Source organism: Aythya ferina (assembly GCF_964211825.1).
Source record: "Aythya ferina genome assembly, chromosome: 1".
NCBI lineage: Eukaryota > Metazoa > Chordata > Aves > Anseriformes > Anatidae > Aythya > Aythya ferina.
In genome coordinates this window covers 118781632-118807130 of record NC_140296.1, presented here as the reverse complement: position 1 = coordinate 118807130, position 25499 = coordinate 118781632, and the positions used below count along the sequence as shown (strand labels likewise).

The 25499-nt window shown below is 43.3% G+C and overlaps 1 protein-coding gene across 1 annotated transcript in view; it reads right to left on the bottom strand.

The window, feature by feature from the left end:
• Positions 1–25499, bottom strand: part of LOC311438611 (uncharacterized protein) — a 255304-nt gene that overhangs the window by 127499 nt on the left and 102306 nt on the right. The window contains exons 6-7 of the mRNA XM_084523184.1: positions 25359–25471; positions 12572–12815 (exon numbers count right to left, since the gene is read on the bottom strand). Of these exons, the coding sequence (XP_084379310.1) occupies positions 12572–12815; positions 25359–25471 (357 nt within the window). The remainder of the gene's footprint in view (positions 1–12571; positions 12816–25358; positions 25472–25499) is intronic.

The following is a 25499-nucleotide window of genomic DNA, read 5'->3' as shown; positions in this document are numbered from 1 at the left end:
AAAGTGCAAATAACTACTAAATAGTCTTACTGATGGTAAGTATAGCACAACTCTAGTAAACGCAGAGCAATGTCTTTTATAAAGACTGGGTTGGGTTTTCTAGGTATAACCGTATGATGCACTTAAGCAGAGAGGAAGCTGCATAAGATATAAAAGTCATGTTAGCATCTGTGGTGTGTCCCAGGTGAGTAAAATGATGGTCTTGAACAGTTAATAGGAGCTGATTATTGGCTCTCCTTTTTTGACCATTCGAAATAGATGTAGGAGCTCTTTAACATGAATTCACTGGGGGAGAAAAGCTGTTGATTATCAGCTGCTGTGCACGGTCATAAAGGAGTAAGTGTAGCCATGGGCACCCTTCCACCATCTGCAGTCACTGCTTAAGAAGTTTGTGGAGGAGACAACGAAGACAAGCAGCTCCTCCTTCAGGAAGCACCAAATGACCCCAGGCTCCTCTATAATGCATCACTCACAGATGAGAAACCGAGACACCGTAACATGATCAGGGACCAAATAACGATTTGCACACAGACCACAGCTCCTGGCGCCAAGCCACGTGCTGTGGCATCAACCGTCCCCTCTCCTCGGAGCACAAGTATCTCCAGCACGCAGCTGAGGCCGTGCAGGAGCAAACAAACAAATGAGAGAGGGGAGGTGGGGGGCATATTTTAGCCTTCATTTGAAACTCGCCGGAAAGCGCCCTCACTGCAGCACTTCCTGCTGAAGCTCTGATCAGGCTCCAAGCCTTGATCCCTGGCTTCAGCTTTGCATGTCTTCTTCATCAGAATTAGCCTGACAATGCAGGGAAAAATGGCAAAGGGATTTGTTTACACTGTACGCGGACTCCCTGCTCACCTGTTACACGATGAGGTGGTTACATAAACGGCCCAAGGTGTCACATTGCTCACCCGGGCACTGACCCTTGCAATAATCCCGGCAATGTGACCCTGAGGAACTGGTGGGTCCATGTGCGAGAGGATTTGGTGAGCGGGGCCTGACACCGGGAGTGTTCTTTCCATTTTTATGTGTGTGTTCGTCACTAGATCGTCATCTGTGGACAGAAAAAATCAGGGAGCACTGATGCAGAGGGTTTCCGTGGTCCATTCCCAACCTGTCTGAACACTGATGGGATCTCAGGAACGTTTCCCTTACCTTCCCTTTTCCTGAGGACCAGCATAAAGGACAATTGTATCACAAGTTCACCAGCTTGCTTCCTTGAATAAAAACAAGTAGATCATGACCTTGCTCAAGGTTTTTCTCTCTTCCACCACACTGATTATCTGATTAAAAGCCCAAAGAAACCTGTGAAAACTTCAACACAGACTTCAAAGAGATCTATAATCAGCCCTTTTTCATCTACCCCTTTAAACACTCCTGGCATTTTCTGCAGCACATTGTATTCAATAAATCTGGTGCCATTCCCCTACAGACCTCAAAGCATTCCCAGTCATTAACAAGCCACGATAACAGGGGCAAATATCGTTCTGTGGCTCATTCTACAGCTCCTGAAAGCAAGGGGAAAGGATTTATCCAGTCTCACACTGAGTTAGTGCCACAGCTGTGACAGGGATCTTGCTCTCCCTGCCCTACAGAACAGCCTCCTAGGACACATTTCCTCCTTGTATACCAGGCTCATTTTTAAAAGACTGCAAAGGCACCATGCAGCGAACACCATCTCCGTTTCTCCTAGCACAGCCCTGAAGGTGTTTCTCACATGTTGCCCTCTAACTCGGTAGCACAGCATGTTGTCCACTTCTCAGAAAGAACAAGGCACCTGGGAAAGTCTGATGGTAACTCCAGCAAGCAAACAGCTGATCCCCCAAGTAGCACCCGCCCCTCAAATCTAAGTCTTTCAAGCATAATGGTGCATTGGTTCACACACAAAAAGGAGACGTACAGGAGCTGTGAGCAGAGCGTAGAGCTGCACTTGCTTCTGCATTCACGCAAACAGCAGGAACAGTGCTTGTTTGGATACACATTCCCCAGACAGATGCCCTGTTATCCTGTGCACCAGGGGCTGGCAGCTCTTCCAGGTGAGACCTCACCTGTGGGTAGCTGCACGGACCGCAGCCAGACAGCAGGGATGCTGCTGGTCTTTCATGCCACAGGCTGAAGCCCACGAAAACTCCCCTCTTCTTCTGATGCAGAGCGAGTTCACTCACAACAGGAGGCTCACACCTTCCTCTTCAGCATTCGGACAGCCCCTGTGGCTAACCAGCACAGAAGTCTTCTCACGTCCTCAAACACAGCAGTGTCTTAGTTCTCATTAAAAGATTATCCAATATTTCATGAAAGATAACAACCTTTTGGCCAACCAAATGAGAATTTTTTTCTTCCTTTTTTTTATTGGACAAACATTAAGAAATTATTACAAATGTAAATTAAAGTGAAAGCTAATGTAACCTCTTACGTTATATATCCCAAATCTTTGTTGCTATGCATCAATTTGCTATGTGCTCCGGTTTCTCTTGAGAGATGAGATCTGATTGATCTAGTAGATTATATCCCAGAAAGGAGTAGCAAAAAGGGAAGGGCAGGTTTTGGATTTAAGGGATCTCTTAGAGGAGCTGTGACATGGCATCTTGCAGCTGTTTCAGTAGATGGTCTCTCTAGCACTTCCAAAGATAAATGATACAAGAAGCAGTCTAATTGATGCTAACTCTATTTTAGCTTACAGAAAGCCCAGGATTTTGGAGAAGGCAGTGCACGGGTGACCTGAAGGTTGGCTACAACTCCTGAATTTAAATTTATATTACAAGCCCACGTGGCACCAGTTGCAAAGCCCTGGAAAGGAAGAGTTTTCATTCTTCAGAACCTAAGAGACCCATGGGTTTAAACTATACCAGAGCTGCTACCTTTTTACATTTGTTCACATGCTAGCACTACAAGCTCTCCATCACAGAACCTTACCTTTTAATACTCATCTTTCATTTATTTACTGATGCCTAAAATAATCTATGACTAATTCCTCATGCATCTGCAAGGGGAGACCACAGTCTGTTTAGGAACACCCAGCATATCAGCTCATGTACTGCACATGGTGCCATTGGATTCACTTGCAAGTATGATTTATTTCCAAAATGTAACATATAACATCGACGATGTTTGTTTCTCGAAAGATTGCAAGAATAACACTTCAAAGTGCACAGAACATAATACGTAAACTCAATGTAAACTCATATAAGCTCAACTGCCTTACCTCATTACATATTTTCAGCCCATTATGCTTTGAGAAAGAATAAAACCCTTCTCTGTAATGTCCACAGGCCTTAATAAAACAAATAAGCAAGGTTATATTAATTTAAGAGAAACCTACCATATAGATGAAAACCATTTCCCTGATTTCATCAGTATTGCATGGAAAAACCTTGCTCACAGCTGAACCTGACCTCACAGACCAGCAGGCTGGTCAGCAATGACATTACTGCTATTTGATTCAGTTATCAGACAGCCAGAGCAGATCATGCAGCTAACGACAGAAAGGATATTTGTCTTCTTATCATGTATCCTCTTCTTAATCTAATCACTCACAGAGCAGTTTACCTACTTATTTCAAATCAAAGTAACTTTAGTAAACAAAGCTGACACCTTACAAGGTAGCAGTTTCAGACGACTTTCTTAAATGAGGCAATATATGGAAGAGTTGAACTGCAGGTTTAGGTTTTAAAGATAGGGGAGCTTTACCAGTGCCAATGTCAAGGCAGCCTTTTCAACAACATGTGTTGGCATGCAGGTGCACGCACTCCACACAACGCCACTAGAAATATTCTTCTTCAGAATAAAATGAACACAGAATGGAAAAAAAACCAAGATCCTTAGAATACAGAAATGATGAGCTACTTTTGCTGTTACTTTCTTTTCTGAACCTTGCAAGATTTTGACTTCAGCTCAAGAACTAATCAACAAAGCAGATATTTGTAAAGACTTTTCATCTGCAGGTATCTCCCAGATAGCAGTAGTTTAGTAGTAACCTGGCACTGAGAGCCTCTCTTCTTCCCTTCTTGGGTGGCCAAGAAAGCTATCTGGCTTTGTTAGATGTTGATAATGAAGACAAGAGAACACAGAGCTGTCTGGTAGTTTCTTATTTCTTCTTTTTACACATTTAACTCCCACATTCCATATTTTGACACTCCCACATTTTGGGAGCCAAACCTGCAATCTAGTTTGTGAAAACACCTTCATGTAAGGCTTGCTGAAGAGGGTGGGCTTCATTCTAATCACACTAGGAAAACCACTGCCAGAGAAGTTGTGTTATAGCCACACAGCCTCTCAAAACCATACACACTTCCAAATTACCTGACCAACAGGGTCTCTCCCAGGGGAAGCTTGGAGAAAAGCAATTAATTTTGCCTCAGGTACCATTATAGGCCAAGGCAGTCATTAAAAATAGCTAATGGTTTAGTTAGACATCAAACTTTGTCACTTGCCCATGCATCCTATTATATTCTTCCAGCACATTGGAAGTAAATCTAACTAGTCTATGACAATCAGAGACATCATTTCACCAAGCAAGAAAATTAGGGAAGTAATTGGGTAAAAGATGATGGTTTATACATCCATTTCTGACCTAGGAGCAAATAGCCGCTTTTACACCGTAACAACACAGAATCCTTTCAACAAACTAAATTTCTGCCAAGCTGTAACTCTCATTTGGGCTTTTCTCTCATTATTACAGGTTAAAAAAAGGAAGAAGAAATAAATTATAAAAGTGTGTAGGTGTGTGTGTACACACAAGGGAATAATCACCCAGTTTGTTCTCTACTCATAACAAATCTGTGAATGATTTTCAGGTTAAGAACTGAGTTGGAAACTGCTGTTAGCAAAAGTACCCTTGGGTCAAAATGTTTGTGACACCCGTACACTCATTTTTTCCCCTTTGTTTCATATCATATACCTTATCACAGAATGGTTTGGGTTGGAAGGGACCTCAAAGCCCATCCAGTTCCAACCCCCCTGCCATGTGCAGGGACACCTCCCACCAGCCCAGGCTGCCCAAAGCCCCATCCACCCTGGCCTTGAGCACCTCCAGGGATGGGGCATCCACAGCTTCTATGGGCAACCTGTGCCAGGGCCTCACTGCCATCTGAGGGAAGAATTTCCTCCTAACCTCTAATCTAAATCTCTCCTCTTTTAGTTTAACACCATTCCCCCTTGTCCTGTCATTGAGCAAAACCTTCTAGTTATATCTTCTAGTTTACAGTAAAAGAGTCAGCCCGCTTGATCATTTTATAATGATAAAAAGGCAGCTAGTTATAGTAGAAATGAAGAAAAAAACAAAGATTATATGAAAAATCAATTTCACAGAAATTAGTAACAGTTATTACTAGTACACGAAATAAAATTAACTAAGGGAAAACACTTGTAATGATGAGGAGAGAACTGGATGAATCTGTCTGGGGCACTGAGTGACTCATTGTGGTTGTGATATGACTGATAACGTTTCACGTCCACATGTCCAATCTAAATCAGGCCCAGCTTCATTCACAGTGGTCCAAAGCAGTATAATCTGATGCGATGTTCTCTGGCTACAGAAATCAGCTGATGATTTAAATCCAGTTCCTCTCAGAGGGCAGAAGTCAATATTGTACGGATGCCGTCCAGAAAGCTAAGAAGGCTAGTGTGTATTTGCCCAAGCAAAACCTTTCCTGCTCATCTGTGCTTCTCATCTAGCTTAAGGGGAAGTCTGACCAACCCGATGAACGGTGTACAGCCACACTTGTCTGTTTATTTACATACTGAAACTGCAGTAAATCTCACTGAGAGGCAATTAGAATAAGGCCACTGAGAATACACACGTAACACGTCTAATCAATTCAGAAGCCATTATTTCTGTCTTGAGAAGAGACTCACTAAGTGTGGTACTTTTTCATTCACCGTTTATTGCCTTCATTAACTGCAGGTGGAACTGAGGCCTCTAAAAGCCAAGATAATATTCCTTTCATTCCCCAAATGCTGGCTTTGCAAACTCAAGCACACGTTTGCCTGCAAATGAAACCAACACTGGTCAGTGCAAAGTTTAGTCCTGCATTTTGTGACACAGTCATGGCTTTGCAGCTCTCTGTTTAGATGAAGCTCATATCACTGCTGTCCACAAACCTCTGATTCTGACAGGCTCAGTCATCACAAGGTCAAAGCACAGTTAAACCCTGCTGATTGCATGTGAAGCACACAGTATTCATCTCTCTGTCTCATGAAAGAGTCCATTTGGAGAGTTAAAAGGAAGCAGAATCTGTGAATATTTATACTGTTTGTTAAAATTATAACACACACAGGACTCAGAATGCATCCCACAGGTCGGCAAAATACAACAGCACCAGGTTCCCTTGTCTTAGCAGAATGGCTCCTTCACATCCCATCTCCACTCAGCCAAAACCTGCTGAAGAAGCGAGTCAAACCCTAGCTTTACCACCTAGCAAATATCACCAGTAAAGTCCAGTTGTATCAGGCCCAGGGGAAGGTGAGTATTTTCACCTGAAGATTACCTGTCCCCTCAATCATATTGAGGACCTCTTGATAATCTCCCGACTTTTCCTATCTTGGCCAATATACAAAGTGTAGGCAGCCGGTTCAGTTTCACGACTGTGCTTCCCTATATAATGAAATTGAAATGAAAAGCTACTATGTCATTTACTTGATGCTTTAATACTCAACTTACCTCAAATATGTCAGTGCCAAAAAAAACGAAATGGGGAAAATACATACTTTGTGTAAGACTCTCAATCAGCTACGAAAACCTCAGCTCATGGAAAGCTGGAAGCATGGCAAAACATATCTTCTCTAAGTATGAATTTTGGAGAATCACATATTGCAATGTTAGTGGGAAATGCACACGGGAGCAGCTGATAACAGGGCCTTGACAATGTGTTGCAAGATGCAGGTCAACCACAAACACTGCTGTGAATTGCTGCTTCTAGGATATTACTTTTATAGTACTCTGAGGCTACATAAACAGCAGTCAGGAAAAATGTACCACAGCACAAAATTAAAGAGCAAAAGTAAAGGCCTTTCCAAGTATAAATCTGCAGCCAGGGCAGAAGCAAGCTCTAAATGTTCCCACAGCCTGTGCCTTACCACCAGCATCACCCATTCAGACCGATCTTCAGCTGCAAGACTACACTCCGACTTTGTTGGTTTCACTGCTTTGCATCAGAAACATGGAGCAAAAAGATAACTTCAATGATTTCGATGGAATAAGCACAGGAGCGCTGTTTTCATATCCTAAGTTTCTCAGTCCCTCAGCAAACTCATGTTCTTAGGTTGTTGCTGTTTTCTTGCCCCTCATCTGTTTGTGTGTACCTCCACCTCGAGCAGAAGGGACTGTGCCAATTCTGTGCTCCTCTGGAGAGGCAGCTGCTCAGAGCTCCATCACTGTGGCAGGAAGGGGGAAGCCCACGGCCTCCATACAGGACCGTGTGCCTCTCATTCTTTGCCTTCACTCAGATTTCTGCCTTCCCCTGCTTTTCCCATGTTTCTCCTCCAAGAGCTGAAGCAGCAGTAACACAGGCAGGTACTGCTGTGCCCTATCTGGAAAGCAGCTGGCCTTGCATCTTTTTGCCAGCTAGCAAGAGAACATTTGCATTTTCAAGCCATCACCCACAGTGATTTTACAGAAAAAAAAAGCAACTCTTACCCAGCGCTATTCAAAAGCATTAATTATAATACAAACCCTGTTCCCTGTTCTCAGGCTCATTTGCCTCCTCCCAGGCTTGCACTGGAGCCTGACTCACACTTCAACCACAAATTCCCACTCTTCTTCACCACTGAGGGCCAGAGAGCAATTTGGTGGACATTAAGGATACCTCAAGCAGCACTGTTTTTCAAGCCAATTCTCTGGGAACCAACTCTGTGGATGGAGGACAATGAAATGCTGCCAGGCACAGCTCCAGTACAAGAAAGCGCTGCAGAGGTTCGTCTCCCCTCTGCAGGAAGGCTGATGAACCAGAGTTGCCTGCAGACCCTACTGCCCTATGTCCCCTAAGGAAAGTAAGTGGCCTGCTTGGTTTCCTGGAAATTTTCCTTTGTTTCTCCTTGCAATTCTAAAGTCTAAATACTCTTTTTAAGATCAGATGAGAGAGCTAATTCCACAGGGTAGCACACAGTTCAAAATAACAACCAAACGCATCCAACAGGAAAAACAAAATCCCGCTTGTGAGCCTGGCATTTTCATGCAGCAGCAGTTTCTATGCTGCTTTCTGAGATACAGCTGTACATAGCTATTAGTGATCAAGTGCTGCAGACCACTTACCTGCCACCACAGCTCTTCATAAACCTATTCTGTCTTTTTCATTTATTTTGTTCCCTGTTAGGCTCTTATGACCTTAGCTATTACTGTGATATGAGTAATCCACTCCAGAGACTTTGTGGAGGCTGCATGGCTTGATTTGAAATGGTTTTGCACTGGGGAACCATATAAATCACAGGAAAACACCCCAAACTAACTAGCAAACTTAAGGGACATCATCACAGTTATTTTTCTTCTGGCCAATAGGAGTTATAGTCTTGTGTTAATAAGACTAATTGCACCTCACTACTGCCAGAGTGCCAGCAATAAGCATTTCAACTTACCTCACAGCAAAACTAGAACTTAAATACACACACATCCAAGTCTGATCCAAACTGGCAATATGAGAAACCTTGGCTGGAGGCAGGAGAATGAGAAACCTCTCAAATCATCACCTCAGAACAGAACACGTGGAATGCAAGAACAGCCTTTAAACAAGCATGGTGATACTGTATTTTGCTTTATATTTGCTGAAAAAATTGGACTGTGGCTTGAAAACTCAGACAGATGGATTTTCTTGTCTGACAAGCAAACTAGCCTACAGATGAATAATTAAAGAGTAGTTTTCCAACACCCTAAGGCATATATTTTTCTCTTCATTAAACTCACACTAATATCTGCAATTGCTACAGCAATAGTCCTTAACTCTTCGATCCCCTTATTTCAGCAGAGATTTTTGCCAGATTTCTTCATTGCCCGTGGTAACAACATGCATTTGATTCTGTGCTTATACACAGAAAACACCCTGCACTTCTGATGGTTGCCTACAAAAAGGGATGATTCTTCCTCTAGTGTCAATGTAGCCAGTATTCCCTATATTTCCTTCCCCTACAGGATATGTCTAATGGGAGGTTAAGACCTACCACCTTGACCTAGCTAGCCTAGTTTTGTGTCTAAGTCCTGTGTTGAATCAAGGTCTAGAAATGTAGTTCCCTACGTGGGGTCAAGCGGGCCTATATATGACAAAGTATAAAAGAGTTGGGAGGAAGAAGGCAAAGAGAAAGAAGAGGAAATATAACGGAGGAAAAGGAGGGAGATGGGAAAAGCAAAGGAAGTAGCAATGAGAGAAGAAAAATGGCTGTCTGTTTAACAGTTTGTTGTATTTGCTATGTATCTCAACCTGAGCATTCTGCAACATACATGCTTGGTTTGTTGATTGCTCAACTCTGTTAACTGTGAGGTTTCATTTCCATGCCCAGTCCAACCCAATATTTACAATAAGAAGCATGGTTAAGCAACCACTAGGACAACAAATCTCTCAGGAAGAGAACAAGAATTCTTTAGATAGGAAATCACAGTAGGTGCCATGAGAGGAATAATTCCGGATTCAGACCAATTAACAACTTATGTGTCACCGTCAGAATGCCCTTTATTGTTTATTCATTTTATATGAGAACTGGGAAGTGAGGAGAAAATAATCTTTATAAATTCCTTTAAAACATACAGCCCATTTTAAAATAATCCTGCTGTATGAAGGCTCTGAATAATATGGTGAAAACACTTAACAATATTCATGGCCACAGGTACATGTTAATAATAAAATAAACATTAGCTGTGACATATGTGGCCTCCTAGCATTAGCTTTTTAAAAAAAATTAATCATCTAAAGTGCAAGTAGGGAAATGAAAGTTACTTTACTTACTGCCCTTAAGTAGGATGCATAGACACTTCTGAGAACGCCATGAGGCACCTCTGTGCATCCTTAGGGATCTAATTGTGTGTAAAAATGTGATACCCTTCACTTAAATAAGGCAGGTTCTGCAATGAGGCTGCTGGGAATGTGAAGTTGTAAATTCATCGGTCTCTTTGTTCCCCTTCTATCTTTGCACAGGTCTGTGATGTTTTGCTCTCAATAAATCACTAAACCCTAGTTTTTTCTCTAAACCCTAGACGGCCACTGTAATGCATCACAGCATCAGTGGCTGGTTGGTAGGTGAAGATTAACTGTTGAGCTTGTCTCAATACCTTCATGCCAATCATCAAAATAAAATTGCACAAGAATATTCTTCTTCAGCATTCTTTACCAGGTAAAGCTTTGCCCTCCATCCTTCAAATTATCCTCCCACTACCTTCTCCTCTGAGCTAGGTGGTATCCCCTGTCCTCTCTTCTCAAAATGCTTGTTTCTGTGAACCTCTACACCATTCTGCCATATTGCCGTTTCTCATGTTCAGCCTACCCAGAGAGACTCTTTGGGTGTGACCCCGGTTTTCCTTTTTTGACTTACTAAAATGTAGGATGCCCATTCCAAAGTTTTGGGACTCCACAGAATTGCTCCATGGGCTTTACCTGAACTTAGATGGGACCTCAGCATCAGCAACCACTCCACTGAAAAAGCCAAGATTGTACATGTAATAAAATGCTCAGACTGCAAGTGGGAAGAGGTCTGTAGCAGGATCCTGCTAGTCCTTTGTTGTAGCAGAGATTGTATCATGCAGAGAGCCTGACTCTGTAGGACAAGAGTCTACTTCCCCTCACACTCCATTTCCTTGCACTTCTCTATCACAAATCTTTTTAACACTTTGAAAAACACAGAGAGCTGGGAAGAGCAGTCTTTTGAGTGAGTAACTCTCCAATGCAACTTTCAAGGGAAGCCATCTAGATTGCTCAGAAGCGTGCATCTCTCCAGAAAGCCAGGAGCCCAGTAAGAAAAGAATAACTTCCAAACCACTGAAAAAAAAAACTTTGGCACTACCAGTATAACAACAGCTGCAAATTTGAGAACACAGAAAAAAGATGTGTTTACATGGGTGTACTGTCCTTATGCAAGAAAGCCATTATATTGTCCTTCCTCAGGGTGCGCTGGTTGCCAAGCCAACTTGTGTGTTCAGAAAATGAACTGAAAGTATGTCCTTTTCATTCTGTGTAACAGACCATCTATCAGTCTGAAAGAAGAATAAAGCTGTATAGCCACAAGGATGAGTGAAGCCCATTATTTCATTACTTTTGGTCAATCAGAAGAGAGTATTCACTTAGACAGCCATGTCTGGTATTCACTACCAGACAAACACATAAGAATCAACTCCCTTTCTCACTCATTAGCCCCTAAATTTATATCCCTCTTTAACCCCACAAACCTGGTTGACTCCCAGTTTCTGAACTGGGTTTATCTTCAATTCGAGATGCTGATAGCAGTTTTGGAGTGGAAGAATGAGAACATGGCCTCACTGCAGACTACAGTTTTAGATTGCAACATCTTGTCTCAAAATGTGATCTTGTAGGATCATGAAGAAAAGCTTCCAAATGGAAATCTCTTGCCCTTCACTGCAGTGCTGAGGTCTACAAGCTGCCTGGCCCAATGAACCTCAGAGGGGCATGTTATTGCCAGGAGTGGATACAATGATGGCAGGAATGTGGGTGCTGCACAGCTGCATGGCCATGGCCACGTAACCTGATGCACTTCCCCTTCCACACTGTCAGCTGCGAGGAGCAGAGACACAATGAAAAGAAGAGCCCGAAAGCCACAGCTGTTCAGTGAGCCAACCTTCCTTGCCTGACAGGTAGAGGTCAAGGAGCTAGAGAAAAGCCACAGTGATGTGCTTGGAAACTGAAATCCAATGACGGTGGGATGAGTTGACCTGGGCTGGCTGCCAGACATCCACCACCTGGCTGCTCTCTCACTCCCTGTCCTCAAAAAGACTTGGGGGATAAAATATCCTTCCTCACACCTTGCCCCCGCTCCCATGGGGGTGTATCCCACAGGCCACAGTCGTTCACAAACTGCTCCAGGATCACAGTTCCTTCAAGAAATATCCACCTACTCCACTATGGTTTCTTCCACAGGCTGCAAGGGAATTTCTGCTCTGGTGCCTGGAACACTTCTCCCTCCTGCTCTGACCTTTGTGCTTGCAGGGCTGTTTCTCACACTTTCTTCCCTCATTCCTCACTGTTGTGCAGCATTTTGCCCTTTCTTAAAAATGTTTTCAAAGAGGTGCCACCATTTTTGCTGATGGGCCCAGCCGCATCCTACATGAGTTGTTTTGGGGTCAGCTGACTCTAACTGCTGACAGCATGCCAACAGCATGAGGCACCCCAGCCTTTTTTCACAGAGGTCACTCCAACAGTCCCCCACTGACAAAATCTTGACACATAAATCTAGAGACAGACGGCAATATGTTTTTAACTGGGAACTAGACCCTGACTCTGAGAGCTTAAAAGCATGGTTGGTATATTGGAAAGTAAAGGACCAGCTCCCACAATAAATTGTTACAACAGACACAGCAGGAGGCATGTACACTAAAAAAAGAAAACATATAAATAACCTATGTTGACAACATTCACTATTTACTTACATGGCTTCATTTTTGTTGTCCTTCATCATCACCAACCAGATACATTTGCTCAAGCCTCTCGGTGACAAGGCAGTGCAATTACCCTCCATTTCGTCAGTGGAAAGCCACAGCAGAGTGACAGAGAGTTTTTTTCCTGGTCTTACATGAAGTTCATGGCAAAATAGCAATGCTTTTGTTTGCCACTCTACTCCTTGGGAGCTGAGGTCTATTTTCAGTTTGCAGTACTTGTTCAGCAAATCATCATCTGTTTGAAAAAAAAGTTGGAAAAGTTGGGAAAAGGTCTGAAAGTTTGTTAAAATATATATATATACTATTAGTAAATGTGACATTTTTAAATTTCCACCCTGTATCTATGACATGGATTGAAAACTATAGAGCTGTGCTGCTACAGTAACACTAGTAAGGTGATTTTTAGATGTCTTCTGATAACAAAATGCTCTGTTATACTACTAGACCTCAGAAATTAAATTGCTTTAGAAATAAATACTAACATGGAATAAACATCAGCTACCAAATCTATACTTAACTGAGCATTTTATGTTAAAAATTAAAAAACCTCTAGCCAAATCATCAGCTATAGTTAACTGGTATACTTCCACGCAGGTCAACACACCGAGCAAATATTTACCCACTCAAGATCTGATCAACCTTTATATGTATACATCCACTTCTGCTGGTAAAGCATCATTGCATATAGTTTTCTCTGCAGTTGCACTAAATGTCTGAAATGCAGCTGTATATATCATTTTGATATGCCTCTGTATTTTGATGTCAGTCACTTAGCAACTCATTATGTTAGAGCAAAAAGAAAGCATCCACCTTAAAGAGCAGTGTCACAGAGATGGCAGAAATCTCTTTTTCCGCACTTCAGATATGTTTCCTTCACATCACAATGAGATTTTAGTCTAGCCCCACACTCAGAGAACAGCTTTGCCTCCCCACCATCCCCATTTTGATATAGAATAACTTCCCCATTCTGATAATGAAAAAACAAACAGGGCAGCAGCTATGCTACTACTGAAACTCTTCACCAGGAATGTAATTGAAGCCATCCAAATGCCTAGCACAGAGTACCTTAGGACACCATTAGAAGTGGGAATTTGAGGGGACAGAATGGATGCAAATCATTATGCAACAGGTGAAAAGAAGCGTCTTCCATTAGCTGTTCCTAAGGCAATTTTCCCCTCAGCCACTTCCACTACCACTGTGTAACTCAGCTGAACAGAATTCTGGCAGTGCTCTAACCTATTCCAACTGGTATCAGCATTCGCTACAAGCATGAGCTGAGATTTCATACTAAAAACTTTTACCAAGGCCTCTTACTGATGTAAATGATATGCAAATAGCCAGAGCAATTTCAGCAGGGTGTTTATGTGCATTTCAATGGCTGTTCTAAAGTAACAGCTCTTTCATCTGTACAGTTATTTCTTGTGTCCTGAAGTTATGAAGATTCGGGAACAAAATATTCTCGCATGGAGGAACAACACTACTTGGTAATTAACCAAGTTGTAATGCATGGCACCAGAGAAATGCCAACAAGGAAGGATTGTCCTCTGACTAGGATAACAGAAAAGACTTCAGAAAACAAACCCCATTTTGCCATGGTTTCCCTGATAGTCTCCTCAAGGCCCTATTCTCTGTCTATAAAACAGAAAGAACAGTGCTCCCTTGTGAAACAAAGAAGCCGATCTCATTTGTGGTGTCCAGAGGATGCTGCGGATGTTATTAGACATTATTACATACAATTAATAAAGTTGAGTTTCTTGTGGTGACAGGTACAATCAATGAACAGTGTCATGACATTTCCAAGAATGCTATAGAAAAGATGAAAAAAAAAGCAGTTGGGTAAACGTAACCGGGCAGATGGAGGAAGAAGCACCGTCACAAACCACAGAACACAAAGTGCCACCAAGAACATTTTTGTGGCCCATAGAACTCACTCATTCTCTGCTGCATCAAGTCTACACCCAAAATGAAAGAAAGACATAAACATTGATCATCTGCAAAAGCATCTTGGCAAAGATAGAAGCAGAAGTAGAAAATTGATGAAATAACAAAGAATAGCTCTCTAAAGAATTCTCAAAAGAATAGTACGTGAAATATATTAGCAAAGCAAAGATAACAAGAAGTGCCTGCAGCCAGAGTCCCTCTAAACTGCCAAAAACTTTGAAGGGTCACTTCAGTGTACTAGAGGTGCATGCAAAATGCTGACAGCAAGACTCAGTAACCTGAAGCACCTTGAGCAATTTGGAGGATTAGGAATTAGTTTATGTTTTCTCTAGAGTTCACAACCTTGCCTGCAGGAAGGAATAAGTGAAGTTATTCTAGTGGCTCTGAGCAGATGAGGTGTGAAATGTACCATGTGCAGCTGCCTACCCAGCTGTAGTTTTCACTGACTCACAATACCTCCTAGGTAGCCACTGCCTTCAGTTGTGCTCTTCGTGTACCTTTTTTTTTGAAAGGAACTAAAATGCTGTTGACACAATGCTGTGGCCAGAATAATTCACACTTATCTTGCTGGACTATGTTTCTCTGCAGATATGTGAAATTCTATAAACACCTCTGCAAAATAATGTGGCAGAATTTTAAGTTAGCAATAAACCTTATCATTTTAAAATGACACATGGACTCTAAATAACAGAGATCTGGGATAAGATTCCTCAGCATATGGCTCTGTGTATCTCAGTAAACTATTATGCTCTCCCTTGACTGGACCAGCGGTGGTTAAAGCTACCATCAACAGAACCTGTGTCCCCCTGTGGGGATTGTGCAGAGTTCATGGAGGGTGAAAATATGGCTGGCATTTAAATAAGATTAGGGAACAGCAAAGACTTCTAATATCTGTTACAAATCCACCTGGACAGATACCAAAAACATGGTGGTCCCGGACAGCGGTAGCATAAGAACCCTTATCACTTACATCGTAGTGAGCTTCCATTTAGTGAGCTTCCATTTACATAGCCCAGCAGGGAGACGCATAGCCTGAGGTCTTTATTTATTGCTCTGATTTCTCCTAAAAACAATCTTGCCTGACCTTTCCAGAGGCACAATTAAGCAGAGGAATTACATAGCGGGAGCATGTATTTTTAAAATAGCCACTTTGAACAATTTGTAAGCGATGCCTTAACAAAGCTTAGGTATGAGTCTGGGGCTTCTGATCACTCTGGGATAAGCTTTCTCCTCCCAGTTTGGGATTATGTCTTCATGAAAGAGCCATCCCAGACCACGCACTGTCTGTGTTTACAGAAAAACAGAGAGGAGGCTGACCTTGTCTGCAGAGAGGATCAAAGGGCAGACTCCTGAAGTCCCCTAGCACACTTAAAATCAGCATGCCTGTTGTTTACAGCTTTCTTTTCAAATTTAGAAACAGAGCCTTTTCTCATCTCACTTGTTCCTGGCTGCAGAAAGGTCTCCAGCTATTTACGTATGTTACAGAGGTGCCAAAAGACACACAACACAGCTGGCAGCTTCCAGGGGGCTTGGCTCCAGAAACACTGCCACCATCCAGACTTTTTTAGAAGCTACTTTATTGCAGCAAATCTTTTTTTTTCCAGTAGGGACACTTTGATCTGAGAACTTTATATCTATATGCATGTGTATATTTATATTTACATATGCATGCTTCCTGATCTGATATATATTTTTAGACCTCAAGATGAGAAAAGGGCGCAGAACAACTTCACTTCCATGGTAATCTGTTAACAACTCCTTAATTATTATCCATTGTGAGCTGGCTCAGATGACATACAAGTTTTTTAACCTATCACACAAAATGCGAGATGTGCTGCATTTTGGTAAATGGCATAGTAGTTATGCCCTTCTTATGTATAATGCATCCTTAAATCTACTGTAGCAAAGCTGGATGCAGAGATGAGGAGCCATTGCTTCATTCTGTCGAGAACAGACTGGCCGAAAGCTTCGATTCACATTGTTCTTGTTTGCTTCTCCAACAAACAACCGCTGGCTATCTTAAAAAAAATAAAATATGAAAATATTTGTAATAATATTTAAAATTTAACTTTTTTTTTTTTTTTTTTTGATGAAGAGCCCCAAACTGAATTACTTTTCCCTTTCCTCTCTCTTTTTATTTCAATTTGGGGAAAAGGAAAGAAATCAGAGAAAGAACACGATGGAATTAGACTGTAATCTGTTTGCATCACTTCCCTTTGTGTGCTTTAGTTAAACAGTCTACAAGTAAAGGAGAAACTGAAAAGACTGGGGAAAACATAATTTGTTTTTCTGTTTTTCTCCATGACACTTTTTTTTTTTTTCTACAAACTCTTCCATGGTGAACTCAGTCATGGTGAAACACTTTTTACCCCCTATTGTTTCTGGGTAACCTCAACTAAAAGCCACAGAGTGACAACGAAGCACTGCCAACACCTCAGCCATGCAGTACATGATACAAACAGTTTGTTTTTCTCAGGTGCCTTTGAATGTTATGATATTCCTCAGTTCAGAGGAAGTAAGAAGGGTTACTTCAATCACTTGTTACCTTCCAATACTTTCCTCTGTTCCAGTTTCCCCATCACACACCTCTTATATACCTGTCTCATTAAGATGCCCTTCCAACATCACCACGGACTTAAACTTCAAGCAGAACTCTTCCTGCAACTTCTCACCAGCCATCTCAAGACTGTCTCCACCTCCTTTCGGAGCAGCCTTCCCTCAGCTGTGGACAGCCTCTCAGCTGCCGTTCCTCCCCACGATCCCATGCACGCCACCTCTAGATGCTGTACTCTGATGTGAAGGTGAGCCTCAAACTGGAGGAGGCGAGTAGTTCTTGGGCCTAGCAGCAGCTTCAGCCAGCCACTGTGCATGATACGCAAACTTCACATGGGGCCTGGATGGGTATTTTAAGAACCTCAAACACATGGCTGGAAACCAGCCCGTTTTCCCCCCAGTGATACCAGCTGTGAGGGATGACACACTGCAGCATGTATGCTTTAACAACTGCGTGCTCAAAAGGATGCAGTTTTTCTTAGCACGACCCAAAGCACACTGGCACAGGCTGGCCAAGCCATGACAGAGCTGCAATGCATACAGACAGTAAATACTAGTGTGCTCTGTCTGAACAGCAAAATAATAGGGGATGTTAAAAGAAAATGTTAGCACGTATGGAAAACAGGCAGATTCACTCTGGAACCGCAAAGCAGAAGTGGATCGTGGGGGAGAGAAAAGCTACTGGCAAGGGAGGAAACAGTGAAATAGAGAGAACTGGGGGCTAGAAATCACTGTGAGGAAAACCCATGCACATACCCCCGACAGAGAGAGTCCTCTCCTCTGCTGAGCTTCCGGGCAGAGAGCTCGGGCACAGCCTGCAGCCACCCGCGGCACACCTCGGGCCCTGACTGGAAATCTGAGTCATCGGCCCCGGCGTGACTCACGGCCTCCCCCTGCACCCCGAGCGGCAACCGAAAATATAGATGAAGAGGAAGGTCGGGCTGAGGACAGCGCTACAAGCCAGGGAATTTCTCAGCCTCTCGCTATGTCAACACTGGTGTCATGAATCTTTTCACGTTCGGCAGTTGGTGGGTGAGGAGGAGACAGCAGTGACCATCTGGGGAAGGAGGGAGGGGTGCCATCCTCTCTCACGCTGCCTGCCAGGGAGGGAGACATTCTGGCAACAAAATAAGTACCTGAGAGACAGAAAACGGGAAACTGGTACTCAGCAGCTAGTTAGCAGGTGAACTAGGAACGGGAAAAATCACCGTTTTGTATCTCTTGGCTACAGCTGTGAGGAGAACGGCACTACCAAACAGCATGCCGAGAGGAAATCCTGGCCTTGGAGTCACTGGGAATTTGCCTACTGAGCTGGGCAGAGCTGGTTTTCACCACAGCTTTGGTACCACACGATACCGAGAAACATCGCAGGTTGGAAGTCCAGGCAAAGGCCAAGCCATGTCACTGCCCAGAGGGGCACACCCTGCTGCTGTCAAAGCAGTTATGCTGCACCTTTCCTACATCGCCTTTTTTAAGTATGGCTTTATTGGGACGAGCACTGCTTAGCAAACAAGGCCTCCTTTTCCTTTGGGTCTTGGCTCTGCCGGGGAGATAACATTGGATCATTCACACGCTGTCTGATCACACATCAGAGCTGGCTTTTTTTGTACTGAGTCTTTTCCCGGAGTCCTCAGGACAGCAGCTGGATCATTGCTGTCCTGTTCCCATGACAAAGTGAGCTGGGTCATTTAGTAGCACATAAGGAATTAGTAACACAAACCTGAGCACCAATATTTCAGCATTTTTTCCCAGACCAGTGAAATTCAGCATTAACTCTAAGTGCAGTGAAGCTTTCACTTCATTTAAGTACTTCATCTTCCCTAGTTACCTTCAGCATGGAAACCCCTTCCATTTCCATTCCTTTCTAGCAGCTTTGGGCCTCCACCTAGAACAATGCCCTCTCTTCTCCCCACACCCCCTCCCCCCCTCTTTTTAGATCAAAACATTGCCCTGAACATGGGGCCAGAGGCTGTTAGGATAGATAACACTTTTGCAGATATGTTTAATAACTGTGTATACGAATGAACACCTAAGTTAGGGTGCACTTTACGGGTGACAGACGAGGGAAATCGGAACTGGAGCAGCACAGGGTAATCTCTGTGCCTGCCATTCATGGCAGCAGTGTGCAGCAAACCAGTCCTGCCCCAGGATGGTTCAGGTTTCGTGACTCCACAGACAGCCTTTACTGATTGCTTATCAGTTTGTTCTCAGCCACAAGTCTGCTTTGCTGCCTGGACCCAGCCTTGCTCTTCAGAGATGCTTCCCTCTTCTCCACTGCTGCACAGAGTCAGCTTTCAGACCCTGCCAGCTCCTTGGGTCCAGCTCAAAGAAGTGGTCAAAAGCCATCAACAGCAACTCATTACATGCAGGGAAACTCAGCCAGCAGACAGGCAAAAGGAATGCAGTGCTCACTCCAGTCTGGGATATTGCTACCAGGCTAGAAACATTTTCCCCTTTCCAAGGACCAGCCCACACTTCAAAATAAGACCTAGTGGCCAGTTTTCCCCGTGCTGTAGTAACCCCATTGTCCAATGCTCTATAACGGTCAAAGGGGTAAGAGAAGGTGAAAAAGGAAGTACTTGTACCTCGTGGCTGACATCCTGGGGCTTGATGGCCTATTTTAGGATCTGCAATTTGAATAGCTTTGCTTGTTTAGCCCAGCCAAGTGAAGGCTGGCACAAACCATGATTATTCCAGGTATATTTATAGACGCGATACATCAGGGAGGAAGAAGAGCTAATGAAGAACAAATGGTGCAGGAACAAATGGGAATAAATGAGCCACAGGAACATTAGGCTAGAGATTAGAAAATGATTCTTCCTCTGCTGTTCTGGGAGAGACTTCCAGGAGAAGTACAGGGGGGCAAAAAGCTGTGGCTACTTTCAGAAAAGAACAGGATCAATTTAGGAAAGTTTTACCACTGTGTGACCTGATGGCTATAACAGCAAGGGATCACCTCAGGAATTTTCTAGCCCTCTATAGCCCTCTATACTTCTCTTTCTACAGCATTTACATTGCTTCTGAAAACAAGTTCCCACAGGGCTCTTCAAATACCCTGATGGGGACTTGTCTCCATAATGCAGCAGGCTTTTTGATCAAACTTTAATCCAATCTTGTCCAAGGTGCAGACTCTGCAGACTTGAATGAAAGAAGGACAACAGTGATTTTGTTTGACCAAATTGATCTGATGTTTGTCCAAAAGATGCTTTCAGATTCCCAAAGGAATTAAATCATATGGGCTGCAGTACAAAGAGGCAGTCTGAAGCGATCACTGGATACCTGCTTATCCTGACTCTGTTAACCCCCCTGGTAGCACAAGAGGTGTTCAGAGCCAGCACCCCTCACCATTTGAATTCCAATTTGCTCGTAGACACCGTGAGGCACAGTGTGTGAGCCCTCTAGCGGTGCACGCTGTGCTCGAGGACGGGTGCGGAGCCGCACAGGGAGAGCATGGCTGCAGTCAGGGTGCCACCGTGCCCACCCTGCTCAGCCACGTCGCTGGGAGCCAAGTGAGCGAGAGACACGACACATTTCCACCCCTGGAAACCTGCAGTCTGCATCACCTGCACTGATGCAGGACCCAAAGGAGAGCGTCCCCAAATGCATCATTTGGCTTAGCAAACGATGTTACACGGCCTTGCAAATCTTGCCAAGTTGATACCAGCCAAGCTTTGGGTAAATGAGAATCAGGCCCTTTCTTTCTATACACACACACCCATTTCTGCAGATATGATATACAGATACATAAAACTGCACAGCAGAGGAGTAAAAGGCAGCCTTAATGACCCCCACAGAGGGCTGGGCACCTGGGGAAGCTGCACCAGGCACCCAAAGCCACCGCCCCTGTGCGCCCCCCAGGCTGCCAGGGCTGTGAGAGCATGAGCAGCCCGCCTCCATCACAACGCTCAGCCTCCTCCCAGCCACTCGGCTCTGCAGCTCTGTCTGCTCACGTTCAGGAATCCCATGATAACTACCCTGATAATATATTTAAAGAAAAAAAAAAAATCCAGCCCTGCACAGGCCCCTCCATTGTCACTGCTGCCTGGCCGGGGGGGGAAACCCAAGGAGGCACTTAGCTGTGTTTCTATTTCTGTCTCCTGGACTGCAGAGCACCTCATAGTTAGCCAGTTACTTGCTGAAGTCTGACTTTCAGAACACTAAATATAGGAAACGTGCACTCTGCAGGGGCTAAATTTAGCTTTGCTGCGTTAGAAGGGGAGGTACCTCCTGACTGGAGACAGGAATGCAAAACCACTGCAGGCAGGGAAGCTTGGGTGATGCAGTAGCAGCCGCTGCTCTATTGTGCCAGTGCAGGAAGGAATTGAATCAGAAAGTTGAGCTCAGTTTTCTTCTTCTTAAAAAGATCTGTTCAGTGCCATAGTGAGGTTTTACAGCACCAGGCTGTTCACCTCTTCCACAAGAAATGACATATCCCTCTGTTATTCCTGTAAAACATTTAGGAATTTTGCTCATTTAAATCAGAAGAGGAATAATACAAATTAAAATTCAGAGTTAGAGGCACCTGAGCTGGCTAAAGCTGGCATGTAAATAAAGCCTTGCATAAAGACTTTCACATGCAGCAAATCACCACTACCTGACCTAAGCCTGGGCAGGCTTTTCAGGAATGTTAATCGCTGCTAAACAAGGCGGCCTCACAGCTGCAGCCTTTCACCTCTAAGTCACCTATTCTGGCGTACTTGGCAGGGGGCACACGATCTGGACTCTGCTCCCAAGCCGTGCTATTCACCAGGGGTTAGACAACATGCCTCGGTTTCTCTACCTATCAGCTGGGGCTAGCGGCATTTCCCCCCACTGCGGAGCATACATCAGTGCTGAGCGAAGAGTTCAAGCCATTAACCTAAGCTGCTGGCTTTTTTTAGAAGCCACGAAGGACTGGGAAGATTGAACATACAGGATTTTGATCAGAACACTAGGCATAAAAATGTCTGCTTGTAAACAGCTTTCCTAGGGGAGACCATCAGCCATGATTCAGCAAAGGCAGGTGACTGCCTTTAGGCATCAGCATCCCCTTGCCTGGAGGGAGAGGATGTGCAGCACCTGCAGGAGCACCATGGGAGATGTAGTCCAAGGATGTGGCCCCAAACCAAGCAGCAACCAGAGGACTGGAAGCAGCTGATAAAAACTCCTTTCAGGAATTATGATGAAATTTCAGAAGTGTAATGGTTAGGGGCTGGTTTGTTTTCTTTGCTTCTGTTTGTTGCACAATTTCAGAGGAGTCCCATTTATCCGCTGCCACTCCCATCTATTTGCAGTCTTTTCAAATATGAAATAAGATCACGATGAGGAACAGCTTTCAGGTGAAAAATTATTATGCAATAGAAAACAAATGAAAACACCACTAACATTGATCGTTTCATCTTACACAGATGATGACACACACTCTGTGTGATGGAGAGATGACCTGTTCTGAAAAGAAAGTAATGCCAAACTTTCTGGTCAGAAGAAAATAAGATGACCAAAAATGGTCTTCTCCAAGTCCATATTAGATTCAGCCCTGGTTAGTTCATAACATGCAACAGCTTCACAACCGTCCACCTTGGACTGCTGACAAAAATGCATCAACACACTGGAGAGCTAATGCCCATCACAGAAACATGGAATAGTTCAGGATGGAAAGGACCTTAAAGATAATCTAATCCCAGCCCCCCTGCCATGTCTATACCAGGAAGGGAAATGCACCCAACACTTTTTCTCTAGCACAGACTGGCTCTCTCTTTAGCTGCTGCTCTCCTCTCTTACACACCAAAGCATTTTGGTCCTTGTTAACTTTCAAGCTGCGCGTGGCAATTGTCTGGTAGAGTGTTAGTTGGCTGGGGCCAAAACATGCCACTGACACCACTAGGGCAGTATAAACAAAATGATACTCGGCATCTGGGAGCCTCTGGCACTGTTCAATTTATTAGTATAGAGGAAGGCACTGAGTTTAAGGATACTACAATTGTCCATCTTTGCCCTTTGTTTTTATTTTGGTCCCTGAGAGGCTGAAGAGGCTGTTTAACTTTCTTCATCCTCCAGTTATGCCTCTCAAGACCCTGATATTCTTTCTATATTCTGAATATTTCAATTGGTATAATAAAAGATGTCATTGTTGCCTTCAAAATTTCTGTCCTCTCCCATATCAAGGGGCCATGAGCATAAATCCAAGGAGTAAGGCACTAGAAGTGAGAACCCATTTGTAAATATGAACAAGAAAACTTGCTTTTTGAGATCCTTTACTCGTGCTTCTCACACATGCCAGTGGTGACATCAGATACTAATTATTCACAGCTATACAACATGGCCAGGGACAGCACAGCTAGAAATGAGCCTAATGAAATATGCAAATGTCTCGCTTTCAGCTGGGATAGTGTTATTTTTCCTCCTATTAGCTGGTACAGTGCTGTGTTTTGGATTTAGGATGAGAATAACGCTGATAACACATCAGTGTTTTAGCTGTTGCCAAGCAGTGCTTGTGAGTAGGCTGGGGGTGCACAAGGAGCTGGGAGGGGACAGAACCAGGAGAGCTGACCCAAACTGGCCAAAGGGATGTCCCACACCACATCATGCTATGTTGAACAGTTAATAATGCGTGCCTGGCTGGGATGAGGGGGACTGCTGCTTGGGGATGGGCTGGGCATCAGTCAGCAGGTGGTGAGCAATTGCATTGTGCATCACTGGCTTTGTACATTCTATTATTATCATCGTCATTATTATTTCTCTTCCTTTCCTATCTTATTAAACTGTCTTTATCTCAACCCACAAGCTTTTACTCCCCCCAATTCTCTCCCCCATCCCACGTGGGGAGGGGTTGGGGCAGTAAGCAAATGGCTGCGTGATGTTTAGCTGCCTGTTGGGTTAAACCACAACAGCAAAACACTCTCGTTATACCATAGACTAACAGTAATGAAACAAACAAACAAAAAACCAACACGGCACACAATTACGTAGAGAATGAAAAAAGGCTGAAATTGAACGAGTGGAGCCGGGTCTCTGAGTTTTCTTGTTCATAAACTATGACAATGTTTTTTTAAATGTCAGCAATTCTAGCCACTCCCCATACTACAGGCAATAATTCTCAGTCCTCCATACTCTTAAAAGCCAAAGGATATTTCATCCCTGACCCTTCAAGATACTCAATACCCTCTTGCAGAGGGTTTTACCTGTTGGTACTTCAGCTATAAAACATGGACAACATTTCCCTTGCACTGTACCCTAGTCTGCATCTTTCTGCATTTATTACTCATACTGCTGGTATTCATTCTAAATTTTCATCTTGTTGGATTTAATTCTTAATACCATTTCCCCCCTTTTGAATAGATACTCCCCATCCTTACAAACATTAGTATGTACTACCTTTTAGTTTTCATATGTGCTAATTTCATCTTTAAATCAGGTGTCAGTTGGGAGAGAAGTTTTATGAACGTAACTGAGAACCCCAAGTTGTTTTGTTGTGCAAAACAGACTGGTTAGCTAGCTTTGCCTCCTCCAAAAATAGCAATTTTGACTTCTTTTTTTTTATTCTGTTACTAGATTCAGAATTAGTTTATCTACTTTGCTATTCCCTTCTCTGTGTATGTGAGCAGTAAAAGTGCACAGAAGGAAACACAGGGGAAATCCAATAAACTCTGGCTCAGGCCAGCATGGACCACAAAGTTTTGTAACAGAAATCCCCTGAAAAGAAAGCATTGCACTACCTCCTTACGTACCTGACAGGCGAGTGAAGGAGAAAGGGGCTAAGAGGTCTTCCTGCAATCCTGTAAATAATCTAGTTGGTGTTATTATAAAGAGCTATTAATATTGTATACTTAAAAACACACACATAGGATTTAGCATCTCTATATAAAGATATATAAAATCTCATATGAAACATATGTCTACAATACATATAAATAAATGTTTATGAGGTGCACTAGACCTACAGCATATCATGAAAACATTTGACATAGTAACAACTGCAGTGTTCTGTTGAGGGCTCTTCTTTTAAAAATGGTTTTGGGTGCCTGTTTGACATGGGTCTTTCAGCTTATTTACTTAGTTTGTAGTCTTGCCCTTCACAGAATATTCTTCTCACATATATTTATCTGCCAAAATGGTTCTTTGTGCAAGACTGAGGTTCCTGGATCTTACTGTGATGACAAAGAACGTTTTTCCCAAGGCCAAAAAAAATAGCCTTCCTAAAGCTTTCAACTCCTTACATTTGCATGAAGCAGTTATCTCTGAATAACTGAAGAAATCACAGACACAGAAAATATAAGATGCACAATGCAATGGAAGAATCACTTACATTGATCTAAGTTGTGTATAAGAAAAGACGCAATCAGGTAGTCAATGCCCATCTCCGAGTTCATGCAACCAACACCATCTCCTTTGGAATCAGAAGTGATTTGTTGATTCTCCCTTGGCAAGAAGTCAACTAACCAAACAC